Source organism: Equus asinus, chromosome 12, assembly GCF_041296235.1.
Source record: "Equus asinus isolate D_3611 breed Donkey chromosome 12, EquAss-T2T_v2, whole genome shotgun sequence".
NCBI lineage: Eukaryota > Metazoa > Chordata > Mammalia > Perissodactyla > Equidae > Equus > Equus asinus.
Window position 1 is genome coordinate 12,925,646 of NC_091801.1, and position 20,042 is coordinate 12,945,687.

The following is a 20,042-nucleotide window of genomic DNA, read 5'->3' on the forward strand; positions in this document are numbered from 1 at the left end:
GAAACATTGTAGCATGGCAATAATTTAGAATATCTAAAATCTGTTTTGACAGAAATGTGGGAAAACAGGTTTAGTCACACACTGCTGATAGAGGTATAAATTGATAGAGTTTTCCAGGAGGCCTAAAAGGCAAAATAAGTGAAAAGTCCTTAAATATGCATACCCTAAATTACTCCTTGATTCTACTTTTAGGTCTTACCTTACTGAAAAACTACATAAATTTACAATAGGAAGAACCTAAATGAATTGTGATCGATCCGTACACTCTGTTACTAATATTCAAGTTGAAAGTCATTCGGTAGTTGACCGCATAAATCCATGTGTCTTTACACTCTTTCAATCACTGTTGTATTAGTTTAGCTCTGTAGAAAGGAATCTTCTTTATTCATGAAGAAAAGTCATTTACTGTAGAATAAGGGAGCTTGAACTCTGCATGAGTTCTTATACTGTGATGTAATGCCTCTCTTGAGTCTTGAGAGAGCGTTTTTGTTGCTTTATAATATTGCTATTGGCAAGCTCATTACTGCTGTATAATAACAATACTGGAGTAATCCTGTTAGGTTCTGGATTTTTTAAATTGAGTATAGAATTTAGAGTTGTAATATTTAAGCTATTCTTTAAATAAGAATTACATATAGTATTTAGGCAGCTAGTGAAAAAACAAAAAATAACCTGACATTTCACTTACCAAATTGGCAGATATTTTTACAACTTTATTGAGATATAATTGAAGTCTTATAAACTGCACATAACGTGTATAGTTTGATCAGTTTTGCCATATGAACTGTCCTCATAACCCTTCTGACACCAAATGTATACGGATTTTTTCTCTGTACCAACCAATTTTCCAATTTTCCAGACACCAACTGGATGTCCTGCAATTCAACTCAATTCTGACACTATCTAGAATTAGCACAGACCCCGCAGATTAAGGACTTAGTCCCACAAGACTGCCACACTTCAGATGCCAGTCACAAATACCATGTGGCCACCTGTGCTTCTGACCAACCAGCTGTAAATTCAGGGCATTCTCTCAACCCCGTTCTCAAGTTCTATAATTTACTACCCCGTTCTCAAGTTCGATAATTTACTAGAAGGGCTCACAGAACTCAGGAAGATACTTCATTTACTATAAGTGGTTTATGATAAAGGTTATAAAATGAACAGCCAGATGAAGAGGTGCACAGGGTGAGATTCAGAAGGGTGTGGAGCAGAGAAGCTTCTGTCCCTGTGAGGTTGGGGTGCACCACCCGCTCCTCATGTGGATGTGTTCGAAACTCAGAAGCTCTCCAAACTCCATTAGTTAGGGGTTTCTGTGGAGCCTCCATTTCATCGACATGATTGGTTAAATCATTGGCTTCTGGTGATCTCCAGCCAATCGCACTTCTCTGAGGTCAGGGGATGGGGCTGAAAGTACCTTTTGCCTATTTTGGTGTTGGATACTATTATTGAAAAATCTTTGCCACCTATCTACAGTAACAGAGCAGTGGCAAGATTTCTTAGTAATAATCATTATCAAAATAGGATAAAAGGCACTTCCATATGTTAATATAGGAGGGTGAAATTGGGTACAACTTTTTTGAAGTTTATAATTGCAAAAAATTGGAAACAAATTCAATGCTCAACAACATGGGATTGTTTAGGGAAACAGTTCATATAATGAAATATTATGCTTTTAAAATTAGTACTAGAAGTGTATTGTTTTGTAAACAACAACAAGATCATATGGTATGATGATCTTTAACTTATGTTTTCAAGTTAACAACAAAAAAGTACATAGAAAAAAAGACTAAAAGCATCTTTAAAGCAAAATGTTAAAAGTAGTTTCATCTGGCTAGGAAGATTTATCTGCATTTCTTCCAATGCGTGTATTATCTTTAAAAAAACTTTATTGAAATTTCTTCCTGATTATAAAACTAACACATGGGCATAAAGTAAATCCATAAAATAGGATTGATGTATTAGTGTAAGCTATATAAATTGTTTTAAAAAAAAAGAAAGACCTCTTTTATGTTTTAAAGCCATCTGGAGCTTGGCCCCTGCCTACCTGCATCTCACCTTTTGCAGTCCCAGCTCCCTCTTCATGCTCTGGTGGGAAGGAACTGCCTCAGGTCCCTGGAACACACACTCTCCTGGTCCCTGCCTTTGCTCATGCTGTGCATTCGCCTTCAGTTGTCTTTCTCATTGGCTTCTTTCTCCTCATCCCTTGAAATCTACTGTCAGCATCATCTCCCAGAAGCCTTTCCCGAGCTCCTAGTGCTTCTCCTTTCCCGTTCCCAATGCTCTCTACACCCATCTCCACTGAGGCACGTACTACATTATATTATCCCTTTTCGTTTTTCTCTCTCAATAGACTGAGCGTGACTTTTGAGGTCGGGACATTATTGGTTAGCACAGTGCCTGAAACGTAGCAGGAGGAGCTTCCCTAAGTGTGTGTGTGTGTGTGTGTTTGTGCATGCACGCGTGTAACTGAAAAATAGAATAGAAATAAAGGTGTGGTGGGCTCAAACAGCCTGAAGTGTTGAAAGAAGTGTTAATCTCTGCATGCCTGGGGAATGAGATCTTCACGGAGACTTTAGTAGATGAGGATAGAGAGGTGAGGAGAGAGCCACATCATTAAGGGCTTCATTTGTCATCCTAAGGAGTTTGGATTTTATAGTGTAAGTGATGGGGAACCAGTAAAGACTTTTAAGTAAGAGAATGGCTAGCTTCTAGCATTTCCCAAAGTGTTAGATGTTATTAATGTTATGTAAAAAGCTCGGATATAAAATAAATTTGGGAAATCCTGGATTAAAGCAAGTTGAATAGATTTCTGTTCTTCTGGACTTTTCAGAGTTTTTACTATGCTAATGTGTATTTTTAATCTTCCAAAAGGGGCATATGTGCTATAATTTGCATAATTTCCAAGATTTATTTATCACGGAACCCTTTTATTTAGGACCATGTTATAGAACACATTTTGAGAAATGGACGCTGGGGAGGCTAACAGCAGTGAGAACTTTTCGTGATTGTTACTGTAGCCTAGGGGAGAAACATCAAGGGCTTGCATCAGAAAGTTAACGGCGGAGAGGGGGGCAAGAGCAAGGGAATTAAGTTGTGTCTCTCAGAGTACATTCTCCAAAAGTGGTGATTTACCAATAATTGTAAAAGATGACATCATGATTTGAGAATTGTTAATATATGATCCAAAGGCATTAGAACAAGCAGTGCAAAATATTGTTTGAAACATCTCTGAGACCAATGGTGGTCAAAAGAAGGTGCTTCTTTGGTGTGTTTACAACCCCACCAACTGATAACACAGCCCAGGCTCACTGGACATGGTAACTACTTGTTTGTGGGTTAGTCAAAGATGGTTGCCAGGAGTCTTGGTTGGGCAACTGAGCAGATAGACGGTGGTATCATGATAAGATAAGCAAGATAGGAGACAGTGCTAATTTGGGAAAGAAGATGCTCTGTCACTTCTTGACGTGTTAATGAGTTAGAGTTGTCTGTAGGACATCCTTGTGGAGAGGAGAGCGCCAGTAGGCCACTGGACATGAGTTTGTACCTCAGATGTTTTGGACTGATCCACCCTTAATTTTACCTGCTGTGTCTCAATTGCTGCATATGTTAGGGTTTCGTGTCCTTTTATGAGATCATAAAATACTAAATTGCAGGGTGAAGACACTGCACATTCCTAATCTTATCCCCTATTGCACTTCCTCACATCAGTTACCCTTGTTCCTCCACAGCTTCCTCACCACATGCAAAGTACACTGAAATCACTTTTGTGTATTTTTAAATTTCTGATTTTAGGAATTTGCTTCTACAAGTATAAGGAGGATGCTTGATTGACAGTGTTTCTCTTTGCTTTGTTACTACACCAGGTGAAATCACTGAGTTAATAATGCTATCACATGTTTCTGTTTCAATTATTTTAAGTATAATAACAATGTTCCTTCATTTTATTTATAGCTCCAAAAGGAATTCTTCACTTGTCTCCTGATGTTTATCAAGAGATGGAAGCCAGCCGCCACAAAGTAATCTCTGGCACTACTCTAGGCTATTTGTCACCCAAAGATATGAACCAACCCTCAAGCTCTTTCTTCAGTATATCGCCCACATCGAATAGTTCAGCTACACTTGCCAGGGAACTCCTTATGAATGGAACATCTCCAGCTGAAGCCGTAGGTTTAAAAGGGAGTTCTCCTACTCCCCCTTGTTCTCCAGTACAACCTTCAAAACAACTGGAATATTTAGCAAGGATTCAAGGCTTTCAGGTATGAATTAAAAGCAAAAACAAAAACAAGAAAACAAAAAAATTCATTAGCCCCAAATCCTTCATCTCTATCCATCAGAAAGCTCATTCTTGCCTGCTAGTGTGACCTGTATGCCACTTACATTGTAAATTATTAGAAACACAGAGGACAGAAAAAAGAAAGTCGTATGCACATGCCGCATTTTCTTTGATTTTCATTCTATCCAGTAATTTTTTTGCTGCCTGGCTCTCCTCCGTTTTCCTTCTTCTTCCTCTTCCTTTTTTTTTTTTTTTTTAAGGCATTTTTCATTCTCTGTTCTGTCTTCTGGTTGGTCTTGCTTGGGTGCACCCATCTCCTCACTCTGTCTTCCATAAACAGAAAGTCTGCCTTCATACATTTGGTATTAGTATTTGGCACTAAGTTCTCCCTCATTTTATAGTAAGGTTGAGTTTTCAATAATGATTTTACTTTCACAGCAGTTTTGAACTTGGCATTCTATTGCTAGTAATGATTAGGTGTACCGTTCAGGTACCACATCCTAGAAAATCAGTTATCTTAGGAGTTCATTAAACGAGTTATTAGAACAATAATGAAATGCTCTCTAGTTGTTTGAGGCATAAAAACATTTGTTTTACTGGATCATGTTTTGAACCATCTAGGGAAGCAACTGCCTCAGATGGTACCAATAATTCCATTTCACTGTGCAGTCTAAAACTAGCTTACAGCCCATTTAACTTGTGTATATGAATTTGGGGATGGAAACTTTTTTTTTCCTATTTATTCTTTGTTCCCTTTTGAAAAAACAAAGCCCAACAATCCTTTATGGATAGAGCTTTTAAAAGAATTGTTAACTCAAGGAAGAGGAAATACCTGTGTTTCGATTTCTTAGTTGCCTTGAAATTCATGTACTGAACTGTAACTGCTGACTCGCCTGGATGGACAGCAGCGTGCTTGTGCGTAGACAGAGTGGATTGCTCCCTCCAATTTCACTGTTTTCATCCCCTTTTCCATCTTAGTCTTATTCCTTAAGACCAAAAACTGTAATTTCCTTTAGAAATGCTCTAGAAGATCTGTATTGTGTAGAATGATCATGTATTCCTAAAAATTTTACAAGTTTAGATATAAAATAAGAAAGATCATGTGTATGGGGAGGTATCCTGCATGTTTTTTGTTGTCCTTCACAGAAAACTGATTCTTTCAAATCTATTGCCAGGTAGTTGTTAGTGTTTTTAATTAGACTATTAATATGAAATTAAAGAAGCTGTTACCAGTTATTGGCTCTGTCATCTGAAATTTTAAATGCTTAATTTAAAGGTAAAATTTTAGAATTTGTTTTTGTTGTTCACCTGAAGAATGACAATAAATCACTGTTTCAAATAAAAAGACCTGGATTCATATAGTTAAAGTACTGAGGACAAAGCTAAGTAATTTTTAGTTCCATCCATAATCTGCATAGGATGATCTAGAAATAAACTGTGGTGAAAAGAAATTCACTGCTTATTTTACAAATCTAGTCATTTAGAAATGTCTGAAAGTAACACTGCATTTTTATAGAAACAAAGCACAAATTACTTTCAAACTCTGAATTGATTTTTTGCCTGGAGATGTCATGGTAGATGTAATTTTGCTGCCAGAAGAACTACTTACATTTTCGAATTTGTATTTATTTGTTAATTCTTGGCAATGAAAACAATTATAATTTTGAAATATCTTTACTTTAGTCAAAATGTAGAGTCTGTTTCCCCTATTATTGGGCTGACTGCTCAGACCTTTTTTTTAAAGCTTATGCTGAGATAATATACTCTTATTTATGGACAAGTTAAACACTTCCAAATTTGTGTACTGTGATTTTTACATACTAATGGATATAAACAGATGGTTTGAGAACGTTGCTGTGCTTCTTTGGTCAAATGTGCTTGGTGTTGTTAATGTGGAGTGTGGTGTCACTGGTGGATCGTAACCTGCAGCCAAGCAATGCACAGATCTCTGTGGGAAACGGCTTAGCGTCCTGTCAGGCATGGAGCACATCTTCCTACTGTCACAGTAGAAGGTTCTTTGTGATTAAGAGTTTTAAAGCCTATTTCTTTATAGGTAACTCTCTCAGGTATATTTACCTGGTAGAAAAACATGCAGATTGTTTTTATTTCTTAAATGTTTCAATTGGACTATAGTTTAGAAATTATAGGGCCAGCTTATTATGGACTACATGCTATTCTGTTATTTTTATTTCTGGAATTTAAAAACAATAAATTCTTTTTCTGTCTTTCTAGGTTAGTATTTTTTTTTAATTTTGTTGTTGTACACTGACTAGATATTACTGCTTATTGAATATTGTATAAACCTGTCTCTGGCCTTTCTTGCCCGTTGAAATCTGATTTAAGCCTACCAGAGCCATTGTATGTGACAGCTATATTGTATTACAAAGTAAAAATATATTAGTATACTGAAAACTAAGTTGTTTTAACTTTTAAATTTTTTTCCCTACCCAATCTTTAATTGAAATTTATAAATTCCAAAAAAGCTTATTTGCTCACCAGAATGTTGGTATTAAGCTCACATCTATTTGCTTAAATCTACAAAATAATTAAAATTATTATACAATTAAAGTTATTATTAACAAAGCTGGCTTCACAGAGCAGAACGTGACCGAACACTTGCACATTCTCAGTAATTCTTGCTTGGACTCACCAGAAGTTTTTATCACATTTTAGATGCAAGCTTTTGGCTCTCTATCATAGATATTTATTTGTTTCTTTGAAGTTTATTGAGTGTATTTTAATTAACCTCTTTTAAAATCTGAATGTTCTTATTGATTGTTTGATTATTTTTTAGAAAAAAAAGTTTTATGTGACTGGTTCTGTGCAGCCCCAGCTTTGTCCAGCTCAGTCAGGATGCTCCTGTAACTGTGCATTTCATAAAAACTCATTTGCAATTATAGTCATGCCATAGTATTACAAGTTTCCTTGTTGTGCATACTTGATACTCTTTAATTATAATGCCAAAATGTTTCAAAATCATGCAGCTTTTTAAAGAAAATTATTAGAGAAGAGACATTCTTGAAATGCTGTGGGTTTGAGCTAAGATAGAAGACTTTGTTTTGTTGTGCTATAGTTTACATTATTCTAAGTTTTTACGTCTTTAATATGCTTTTCCATACTAATTATATTAGACGTCTCTTTGTATAAATGTAAGCAGTTCCTTTGTTTAAATGAGTCATTAGAAAAATGGTTAGATTCGAAATGACAATGAATTATTTTAGTAAATTATCCTTTCTAGATGGATTTAATTTCCATTTGCTAGTCTGTTCCCTTCCTTGTGATCTTCATCCATTGAACAGTGTTATTTTTGAAACCTTCAGAGTAAAATATGATAAACTACATTTGTTTTTCTCACATAAAGAATGTAAAGAAGCAGTTAGGTGGTGTTTCAGTTAAATCATAATTAGCTTAGTTTACAAAGTCAAGGAGTGTTTTGTAGAGGGACTTTTCTAGCTGGTGCCATTTCCAGCGAGATGAGATTGTCAGTAGAAGGCTTTGAAATAGCTATTTAAATTAAAAACTTTCTTTTCAAATACAATTCAAACAATACATTTCAACTAATATGTCTCCTTTTTTGAAGTTTAATATGATTATGGCAGGTTTCTTTTGTAGTTAACAGGCTTCTTTTAAATATTTATTTTTAACATATATTATGCATAACATATTTTAACAATATGACCTTAGTACACAGATTATATTGAGACGGGGCATGGGGGGGCCTGGCCAATCTGAGAATCAACCTTTCTCCTGTCTCTTTTTTCTTATCTTCCCTATACCTCACTTTTTGTAATCCCTATATCGATCATCACAGTAGCTATTTGCAGCTTTTTTTCTTTCTTTTAAAGAATGAGTGATCCATGCTTTTCAAAGACCTCTATAGTCATGTGCCGCATAATAACTTTTCGGTCAACTATAGACTACATCTACCATGGCGGTGCCATAGGATTAGTACCACACAGCCTAGGTGTGTAGTAGGCTGTACCATCTAGGTTTGTGTAAGTGCACTCTGAGGGTTTGCGCAGCAGTAAAGTCTTCTAATGACGCATTTCTTAGAATGTGTCCCTGTTGTTAAGCGACACATGACTGTATAAGTAAAACTGTACATTTCTAATAGGAAAATATGGAGAAAGAAATCATACATATACTCCCCTACTTAGAAATGTTCCCCCCCATTTTTAAAAATTAACATTAATGGTTTATTAACAAATTATCATCTTCAAGTATGTTTATACAAGAATGTCAAGATGATTTAATATCATAAGCTATAATATCAGTCAGTCAATTCAGAAAACCACAAGCCGTATCAATAGATGATAGAAAAGCTAGTGGTGAGTAGTATTTCCCTCATTTTTAATTTGTCCTTGAAACATACTTACCATGTCACGTCTGAGCCCAAATTTTCATTTTGCTGTTACACAAATGGTTGTATAAAGTAATGAGAAATTACTCAGAGTACAATGAGCAAAACACATTTGTGAGTTTGACGTGGGGTCAACAGATTCTGCTCTGATACACAGTCGCTCCTTAAAACTCCCTCTTGGATTTGGTCTCTACAACTTTCCGAAGACCTTGGTGGGATTGGGTTAGTATTTGAACTCTCCTGAAGGCTTGGTCTTCCTATGGTGACCCTAAAACTCAGGTTTGTTCTTCAGATGGGCAGCCCAAGTTCATGGAAACTGACTTACTGTCTGTGATATCTTTAGACCTTGTTAGACTTGGCCAAACTCCCGAGGGTATGCGAACTACATATCATGTAACTGTCCTTCCATAAAAACCAGTGGAATTACAGATCAACTCATTTTGCTGAAATTTCCAACTCTGTAGAGAAAAATACTACATTCGAAGAAGGAAACCCTGATGCATATAAAAATGTACTGTGACGTGTAATACAGGTAAGAATCAAGCAGGCCTTGGGTGAAACAGTCTGTTTTTACTGCATAAACTATTCATAACTAACTCCAACCTAAATCAGTGCAGAGTGTAACTCTGGAACTCGGAGGGACAGAGACACTCATCTTGAGCCTTAGTGCACCAATACATATGTAGTAAGACAGAAGATATTCCAAAGAAAAACTAATAAACAAACATGGAAAGAGCTGTTCCTAACACAGTGACTTTGATGTGGATCTGAAATGAGTCACTGTGGTGCAGAAAGAAATGGCTGTCATTATGTTTTCTCTCCGTGTAGAAATATCTGTAGCTTTTTCTCTTTGTATCAGAAGAGATTTCAACTCACCATGAGAATTCTATTTGGAATTATTTGAAAATCAATAAGTAATTAGCTCTTCGTTAATGTGAAGAAAAAGAAATTGTTTTTCATCTAAAGGTGAATTACATTTCCTTTTGTTAGAAAAGGTTGGCAGGGATGTGATTTTTATTTAGTGACGTAAATTTAATTGTAGTACCCATCAGGTGCCTTCATGTCACACTAGTATCTATAGACCTATGCTCATTCTAAGTTATGTGGAAATTATCTGTTTCCCTTCCCCCAACATTCAGCTGTGTCTATGATTTTTTTTCATGAACGACAATGGCTAAAGTTTCCTATGTATTGTTCTCTTCTTACTCAGAGCAACTTGAGAAAGAGAACAATATGCAGAATGCTCCTTGTAAAGGATTTCTGTACCCTGACTGGAGAAAACTCTAACATACCAGGGTCATACTTCATTTAGAAGATATATGGGCAAACAACGACATGAAACTGACATTTATTGACTGACTTGATATATATCTGATAGTGAAGTACACCATTATATACATTATTTTATGATGCAAACAGAAGTGCCTGGTACATTTTTGCTTTTTGCTTACAAATCTTTATTTTAAATCAAAGTATAGTCATGTGTTGCTTAATGAAGGGGGTACATTCTGAGAAATCTGTCATTAGACGATTTCATCATTGTGGGAGCATCATAGAGTGTACTTACATAAACCTAGATGGTATAGCCCCTACACAGCTAGGCTATAGGATACTAATCTTATGGGACCACTGTTGGATATGCGGTCTATCCTTGACTGAAATGTGGTTATGTGGCCCATGATTGCGTAGTGTTTGAAGCTGGATCCCTGTAAGGAGAACTAGTTTGTGGTAGTGGTCCATGGTCTTCTGGGTATTGTTTTGGTTTAGACATAGATTTCATCAATACATTTGTTTGTACCTTCAACTATACACACAACCGAGTCTAAGTCATTTAAGAATTCTGACTCTTTTGAGCTGGAAGGAACTTTAGATTTTATTCTAAGATAAAATTTTATTGTGTAAATATACGTTTGACGGACTACATGAGTGAAATGAACTATTAGTAATGCAATTTATTTATTTTCCCATATGGAGTTATTAATGTTAAACCCTGACAGATTTTGGCTTCTGGAAGGTTCTGCCATCTTAACATGGTCACATCAAAAAGCAAGCTTAACTGTCAGAGATAAAGGATATTTGAAAAACTTACAGAATATTTTTATCTATAGTATTGTCATTTTTTAAGTGTAAGAAAAGTCCAGAGTCAAGTCTTAAAATGGAACTTTTGAGAAAACAGGGACTGCTGTTGGAAAATGATACAAAATTCACAGCTTGAAAAACTTACTAAGATAAAAATAGTTGATAGTATATTAAGAATAGTTTTCATTAATTTCAGTATATATGTGAAGAATTAGATGAATATGAATTTAGTCTGGCTGTAGAATGTCATCCCGTTGAATACTGGAATTGACTTAGTTGAACAGCAGGAAATGGAACATTTGTTTATTCACTCTGGGCAAATACTTAATAAGTACCTACACATGCTAGGCAGCATGCCAACCACTGAGCAAGGAGGAGTTATGGTCAAGTTGGGGACAGACAGACAGGTAAATAAAACCAATATAACAGAAGATTGACCACTACCACAATTTAGTTCTATCTCCAGGGGTCAGTGTTTGAACATTACATGGCAGTTTGATAAAAATAATTAAAGATTTGCAGCATCTTGTATGAAATAATGTATGTAATGCCTGCCCCATATAATAAGTGTCATAGTAAGTGTAATATGCTAAGTGGTCACTTGAGGTGTGGTTAGCTATGTTAAGAATCATGAATGGGAATGAACAGCTCTGACTGAGTGAATTACGGAAGAATTCATAGCAGAGGGGACATGTGAAGTAAGTGTTAAAGAGGAGATAGAATTTGAAGGTGGTTAAGAAGAAAAGGAATTGCAGGCAGAAGAAGCTAAGTACTAAGGACATAAAAGGTGTTTTAGAAAATGCTTAGAGTTCAAAGTGGAAGTAGCAGGCAGGGAGGCTGAAAAGATGTGTGTGTGTTGCTGGGAGTTTGAATTTTAGCTATTAGGCAGAGACCACTCGCATTTTTAAAAGGGTAGTAATGTTCGTTTTGTATTTTAGAAAGATAATTCTATAAGGATGAACTAGACAAAAAAAGAGATTTCTAGCAGAAAGACTAATTAGAGTGGTTTTGCACAAATCCAGGAGAGAAAAAATGAAGATTGAATTCAGGCAGAGCTAGTGGGCATAGAGGAGTGGGGCGAAGGTAGAGTTGAGAGAAGTAAATGATGTCCTGTCCTGAGTGTGAGGGTGCTTTCGCTGGTCTGGTCAGGGTGGAAGCTAGATTTAAACGTATAGAAGAGTAAATAGAGACTATTTGAGGATAAATAGACTATTCTTTCAAGAATTTAAGAGTGGAGTAAAGAAGGAAGGTAACACGAATATGACATGTTTTAGCAAGTTTTTATTTTTAGTATGGACGAGATGGGTAAACATAGAGCAAGTGGAGTTCCATTTTGAACATGTGGAATATGACTTGCCTGTGGGACTTTCAAATGGAGTTGTCCAGTAGGCAGCTGTAAATGGGTCTGGTGGTCAGCAAAAGACGATAGGACACACAGATTGGAGAGTCATCAGTGTATAGATGTAATGGAAGCTGTAGAAATATTAAGATTGACCAGGGGAAATGGGCAAAGGCCTAGGAGATATTCCTGACCAGTACAAACAAGCTGAGGGATTCATTAATTCAGCTGAAATATATTGAGCACCTGCCACTGGCCAGATACACTTCTTGGCACTGAGGATATAGCATATATTACAGTCAAGGTGTCTCCCCTCGTGGAGCTAACATTAGAATGGGAGTGTGGGGGGTGGGATGTGGAGTGGAAGGGGCAGGTGGAAGGGCAGGCAATCACATCTGGACACATCTGATAAATTCAAATTGTGTTAATATCCTAAGATTACAATTGCTTGGAAATTAATTGTGAGATTAATTATGATTATTCATCAGAAGTATGAGCAATGACTTAGTGTCTCCAACTGTTGTGTCAGATAACTACACTGTTAAAATGTTTTAGTCAACCTTACTGTGATATAATTTACATACAATAAAACACACCCATTTTAGTTATACAGTTTGGTGAGTTTTGAAAAATGCGTACAACCATGTAACCACCACCACAGTCAAGATGGGAATATTTCCATTACTGTAAAAAATTCCCTGGTGCCTCTTTGCAGCCTGTTTTCCTCACCTCCCCATAGTTCTAGGCAACTAGGATATCCTTTTTGTCACAAAAGATTAGTTTTGCCTTTTCAGGAATTTCATAAAAATGGAATCACACAGCATGCACAGTTTCGTGTCTGGCTTCTTTCACTCACTGTAATGTTTTTGAGATTCGTCCATGTTGTGTGTATCAGTAGTTTTTTCCTTTTTATTGCCAAGTAGTAGTCCATTGTATAGATGTATACCACAAATTGTTTATCAGTTTACCTGTTGATGAACATTTGAGTTGTTTTCAGTTTGGGGCTATTATGAATAAAGCTGTTTATGAACATTCATGTACAAGATTTTGTGCAGACATGTTTCCAATTCTCTTGGAAAAACACCTCAGAGTGGAATTACTGGGTCACATGGTAAGTGTATGTACAAATTTATAAGAAACTGTCAGATTGTTTTCAATGTATTGTATCATATTACATTCCTACCAGTAATATATGAGGGTTCCATACATTGATACGATCAGTCTCATTCTCTGAAGGATGCAGTGACTCATTGATATTTTCATTTGTATTTTACTGATGATCAACTATATGACTTCTTTTCATGTGCTTATTGGCCAATTATATATCTTTGTGAAATGCCTACATTTTTTGCCCTGTTTCCGTTTGGGATTTTTTTCCTTATTTGAGTTATAAGGGTTCTTTATGTAGTCTGGGTACAAATCCTTTGTATTCCAAATGTTATCGCCCTGCCTGTGACTTATCTTTTCATTATCTTAAAGGCACCTGTGGAAAAGTTGAAAATAAGTTTTCAATTTTCATGAAGTTCAATTTTCCATTTTTTCTGTAGGATTTGTGCCTTTTTGGTCCTAAGAAAACCCCAAGGTTGCACAGATTTTCACTTATTTTTTTTCTAGACTTTTTATGGTTTCTACTTTTATGTTTAATGCTAAGATCCACTTAAGGTTAATTTTTGTGTGAGGTAGGGGTGAGGATTGAAGTTCATTTTTCCCGTAGTGTAGCCAGCTGTTTCTGCACCGTGTGTGTAAATTGTTGTTCTACTCTAGCTGCTGTGAAGATATTCTGTTTATCTTTGGTTTCACCAATTTGTCTATGCTATGTCTAGGATTGTAGTTAATCCTGCTCGGGATTCATTTAGCTTCTGAGAATGATAAGTTAATATTTTTCACCAGTTTTGAAAAGTTTTTGGCCACTTTTTTTCAAAAAAATTTTCTACCCGTTTCTCTTCAGGCCAGTAAAGCTTTAGCTTTCTCTCACTTGAGCTGTGTGCACTTTAGGGAGTGCACCCAATTGAAAAAGTAGAGGACTTTCAGATCTTAACAGATTCCTCGCTGGTTTCTGCATACTTTTACATCAGACCCTCCGGAGTCTTCCCTGTACGTGTAAAGCGTAGTAGGCAGCCAGGAATCTGGGTAGAGTTTCTGTTCAGATTTAGTACTCCACTTCTGCAGCTACCTCACTTCTAGGATTTCTTCCCTCAGTGTTCAACTCATCTGCCACCCCTAAACTCTTTCCTCTGCCACCTCCAGCTGGTACGGCTGCAGTTTTCCACCAACAGAACTAGAGGAAGTGGAGAATGCCCTCAGGCAAAAAAAAAAAAAAAAAAAGCCATGAACTCACAATTCTTACTCCATATAGTTTTAGGGTTTCAAGGAAAAACTACCCTGGTGTCTGCCTGCTTTTGATCACATTCCAGTGTCTTCAGATATTTTTCTTTTATTTCATCTATGTTATATATTGTTATCTGCAAGAGACTTTGTCCAGTGAATTTGTTCTTCCATTACCAGAAACTAGACCTAAACCAATTGTTTTTAAATACCACTGAATTGACCCATTAATTAATTAATTAATAACTGATAATCTTGACATCCTTCTTAAAAAAAAAATTAAAAATATGGGGAAAGCTATAAGGACACTTGTCATTGGTTAGGGCCCTCTCTCTTCTTTTGGAACTCCATTTACATGCATTTTTTATATTTTCCCAGATTGCTGGGGCTTTTTTCCAAACATTTTTTTCTCTGAACTTCAGATTGTACTATTTCTATTGATCAATAAGTTTACTAACTCTTTCCCATGTCTCCTTCATCCGGTGACTTTTTTTTTTACTTTGGATATTGTATTTTCATTTCTAGAATTTCCATATTGTTCTTCTTAAAGTTTGTTTCTCTGCTGAGATTTCCTGTCCATTCATTCATTATGGACATATTTTCTTTTATATCCTTGAGAGTAGTTATAACAGGGTTCTTTAAACACCTTTTCTGCTCATTTCAACATGAGATATATTGGATTTTGTCTTTATTGATTGCCTTTTCATGTGGTTATGAGTCACCTTTTTCTCTTTATTCTGGGTCAAGTAGTTTTGGAATGCATCCTAACTATTGTGAATGATACCTTGTAGAGACTGGATTCTGTTACACTCCTCTGCAGAGTTTTTTTATTTTTTTTATTTTAAAGATTGGCACCTTAGCTAACAACTGTTGCCAATCTTCTTTTTTTTTTTTTCTGCTTTATCTCCCCAAACCCCCCGTACATGGTTGTATATTTTAGTTGCAGGTCCTTCTAGTTGTGGCATGTGGGACGCTGCCTCAATGTGGCCTGATGAGTGGTGCCATGTCCGCGCCCAGGATCCGGACCCTGGGCCGCTGCAGCGGAGCGCGCGAACTTAACCACTCCGCCACGGAGCCGGCCCCCAGCAAAGTTTTGAGTTTTGTTTTCTGAGGCAGTTAATCTGGCTGGATTCAGACTCCAAACTTTGTCTCTCATCTTGAACTGTTTCTTCTCTTGGCTTCTGGGATAGTAATCTCCAGATTCTCCATCAGCTTCTCTGTCAAATGTTGCAAAGAAGAACCTAACAGAATTGGCATTTAGGTGGTTACTGCTCCCTGTTAGAGTAGTTTTGGTGGTGATTTGTAATGAAGTGAATGATAGGGGAGAAAGTTGAGGTAGTGATAGTAATACTTTGCAAGAGTAACAACAGAAATAGTTAAAAAATAATCTGTCATAGGTGGTGTTTGCTGCCAATTTGGATTTGTAGTTTAGGCAGAACCTTACTTCTTACTTTTTGCAATCAAGTAGCAATTATTGATGTTCCTTGGTTCAAATTTCTTGGTCCCCATTGCTAGGCTTCTCGTGCGTTGGCCTATATTATAATTTTTTTCTCTCTAAAACTCTTACTTAAGAAGAAACCTTTAACTCCTCTTTCTTGTGATGCTTTGGATATTGTAATTTTCCACGCTTTTATGCCAGAAATTTTTTTTCTGCATCCTTTTCCTTTTCCATATCAGAAGTAGAAAGTACCACATTGCCATTGACTTTATTTTCTTAATTAAGAGGAAATTGAGTCTCCACTGATTCCCTTCTCTTGTGTTTGAAGATTCTTTTAGTATAAAAATCTGTTATAGTGTAGAAAAATTTATAATATGTTCTAATAGGCTCTCAGCTTCTTTCAAGTTGCCTTTATTTTGAAGCACTAAAGGTTTTCTTTCCTATTATAAGTGACCTTTAAAAAGCAATTTTGGACTTAGAGAAAAGTAGTATGGAGTTTGCTGTTAACAATTATATAACGATAGCATTAATCGCCAGTACCAGGAAATTGAGGATGATATAATACTATGGTCATGCACCACGTAACGACATTTCAGTCAACGACCAACTGAATATGCAGCAGTGGTCCCATAGGATTGTTACCAGATAGCCTAGGAGCCCAGTAGACAACACCATCTAGGTTTGTAGTAACCTCGATGATGTTCACACAACAATGAAATCGCCTAACAATGCCTTCCTCAGAATTTATCCTTGTCATTAAGCAACTCATGACAATATTACAATCTACCGATCTTACTCAAATTTTGTCAGTTTTCCTACTAATATGCTTTTTCTGGTCCAGGATCCTGTCTAGGATCCCACATTGCATTTAGATGTCATATCTCTTGCAATCAAGTAACATTTCCTTAGTCCTTCATGATCTTGACACTTTTGAATAATATTGATTACCTATTTTCAGAATGTTCTTGACTTTGGGTTTTTCTGATATTTTCTCATGTTTCGATTGAGGTTGTGCATTTTTGGTAAGTATATCACAGAAGTGATGTACCCTTCTCAGTGCCCTATATGCTATTCTGTTTATAATATAATTGTCTTAAATATTTCCTCTACATACATTAAGGTCCACATCTGATAGTGTTATAATTTTTGCTTCAAATGATTCTCTCCTCTGTTCTCTCCATTCTGCTCTTAAGCACATTCATTGAGTTTTTTATTTTGGTTATTGTATTTTTCAGTTCTAAAATTCCTATTTGGCTCTTCTTATATCTTCTGTGTCTTTGGTGAGACTGTATTTTTTTATTTGTTTCAAGTGTATGTGTAGTTGCTTTTTGAAGCATTTTTACAATGGTTATTTTAAAACACTTGTCAGATAAGTCTAACATCTGTGTTATCTTGGTGTTGGCATCTCATGGTTGTCTTTTGTCATTCAAGTTGAGATTATCCTAGTTCTTGATATAGTGAATGATTTTCTGTTTTATCTGGACATTTTAGGTCTAAGAAGTCTCTAATTTAAACCTTCTGTTTTAGTAAGCCGCCTCTGACATCGTGCCAGCTAGGGTATAGGGGTGCTGCCTCATTAGTACTGGGTCTGGGTGGAGGTTCCCTTTCTCCACTTGGCCTCTGTTGACCCCCCTGGTGAGAGGGGGACTTGTTATAGCTGGATGGTGGTGATAGTCCTGACCCTCCACGGTACCTCTCCTGACATCACCCCAGTGAGAAGGGGTAGGTACCTACCATCACCAGATGCCTAGGAATCCAGCAGGGGTCCTGACTCCCCATTCAGCCTTCTTTGTCATCACCCCAATTGGAGAATTGGGTCACCTTATTTCATTCAGGCAAGGGTGGAAGTCTAGGCTTCCTAACTGGCCTTTGTTGATGGGGATGTGGAGGTGGGAGTGGCTTTGCCGTTTATTCCATGATTGTTTGGCTGGAGTAGAGCAGTTATTGTCTAAATGTTTTTTATCTTGCTAAGTAATTCCTTTTCTGGTCCTTTGGTTAGAGAGAGCAGGCTTTCTTGAGGCTTTTTTTTTTTTTTTTCCTATACCCATTGGCATTTCCAGGTTGCTGGCTTCTCCGGCACCCAGTCCAAAATATTTAAGACAAAAAGAAAACCTGACAGTTCTCCACTGTGTTGTTTCTTGGGTCTTGAAATCCCTAGCTGGTTTTCCTCTTTCTCTCCACCTTTCTGAGTCCTCTTATGTTTGTTTTATGCAGGAAGAATGGGGAAAAATAAATCTATTCTATCTTGTCTGGAAGCAGAAATCACAAGTGGTCTTTTCATCATGAATGTAATTGTATTTTAAATACAAACATAGTATGTTTCTAAAACTTATAATTCCTGAGTAGAAAGCAGCATATTCCAATATTTTTGTAAAAGAAAAAATAATTCAATGCTGCTACGAATTAGTATAGTATAATATAGTATATAGTGAAAAGATTTGTAAGATCTTGTCTTTGATACCCATTTATTAAAGTGATAGTTACTACAATAGAATTCTAATACATGAAGAGTAGCAGAGTTGTGTGACCCTCTTGGGAAAAGATTTTGCATTAGTTTAACTTCAGTGGTGTACTGAGTGCCTGGATACCTGTAATTTTCCTTTGACTTTGGAAAAAGTGTTCTGTACTAAAAAATTATTTCTTTGCAAAGCCCTGTAGATTTTAATGTGGCTTGTTTTACATATCTAAACGGATACGTGTGTGTATATCAAAACATGAGTACGTCCTACAAAATGAGAAAGCTCCTTTTCTGGTAGGTATGAAATTGACTGAAACTAAAATAACTGTGTGTGTGTGTGTGTGTGTGTGTGTGTGTGTGTATAATTTACTGGCATAGTCAATGGAAATTGAAAAGCAAAGAGCAAAAATTTAGGATTTCTGTCATGGACACAGTCATCACTTAAAGTAATGCAATTATTTCCCATAACAATACTGACAGCACATCTGTTGTTGCATTTGGTGGACAGTTTTTATCTGTGACTTATACCAGGAATAAATCTGTACGTCACTGCTGGATTTTGTACGCCAAATATAGGCGTGTAATTTTCAAAGCTTATCCCAAGCATAGAATTTCTAAAAGAAAGAAAAGATAATTATAAGTTGTCTCAGTCTGTATAATGTGATTTCACTCATTCACTTATCCCTTCAGAGGCATTAATGTGACAAGCATCTTGCATGCAGAGTGAAACAGATTTCTCATACAACTAAAACACTTGTACATGACTGAGCATGTTAAATATATGTTTACATTTTAGTTACAAAGGACTTCACTTTAGTTATGAAAAGGATTGGGGAAAAAGCTTTAGAGAAAGTCAGTGACAGACATTATCCTAATGTAATATTATTCTTAATAATTATACATCTTGTCATATCTTTTATTACATTATTATGGAATGTATTATAATAGTAATAAGAAGAATACCTAGTATTTATTTTAATGCTAACCATGGATTAGGCCTTGTTCTAAGTGCTTTTTGTGGAGAAACTAATTTTATTTATTACTTATAAAGTCATTAGTTATAAATAGCAGTAATGTAGATTTGTACTACTGACTATAGTTGACCCAAATAAAATGATTTGCATGTCATCAAGTGATCTAAAAAAGTAGTTAAGAAATGTTTAATACCAACTTAATCTACTTATTATAGCAATATTTGTCAAGGAATGTTGTTTCGTGCTTTGCCCAGAACATGCTGTTTCGTGTGTTAGTAAAGCTTAGGTCTTTTGAGCAGTTCGTGTGCAGAATCTGCCAGAATTGAGCCTGTTTTGAGTAGCCTGAGATCTGATGCCAAACTGCCTCTCTGGAGCTCCTCACTGTCTTGCCCCCATGCAGGGCTTCTGTGCAGGAGCTGCAGTGGGATCTGTGCCCGCTGCTGCGGCGTAGACACCCCGCTCCGTGAACCCGAGTGTGCCAATCCAGCGTGCTTTCCTGACACAGCCATTGTGTCAGGCGTCGCATGTGAATGTGCAGCCTTTATCTTTCCTTCGTGCTCTAACATTCAGACGTGGATCCTTTTCACACCCTCCTCATTTTTGTCCCCCGGGGGTAGCCATTAAAAACATCTGACAGAAAAGCCATTAACCAGTTCTCTGCTGAGATTAGTAAAATATTTAGTATCCTACATCAAGGAACTTCAGCCCTGCAGGAAACGGTCTGATTCACGTTTTTCAGAGGTGGGGGGTAGGGAATTTAAGTTTTCACTTGGATAGCCCCTTATATTTTCAA

General features: G+C 36.5%; 1 protein-coding gene across 50 annotated transcripts in view; it reads left to right on the forward strand.

Annotated features, from left to right (window-relative positions):
- STAU2 (staufen double-stranded RNA binding protein 2) overlaps window positions 1-20,042 on the forward strand; it is a 296,365-nt gene that overhangs the window by 162,824 nt on the left and 113,499 nt on the right. For 42 of the 50 annotated variants that reach the window (XR_011493134.1, XM_070481057.1, XM_070481050.1 and 39 more), the window contains one exon: window positions 3,955-4,259. Coding sequence is in view for 49 of the 50 variants with exons in the window: in XM_070481057.1 (XP_070337158.1) it covers window positions 3,955-4,259 (305 nt within the window). In the remaining variant the exon portion in view is untranslated. Of the gene's footprint in view, window positions 1-3,954; window positions 7,807-20,042 lie in introns of those variants that run through there. The other 8 variants (XM_070481062.1, XM_070481060.1, XM_070481069.1 and 5 more) reach the window with 1 other exon arrangement.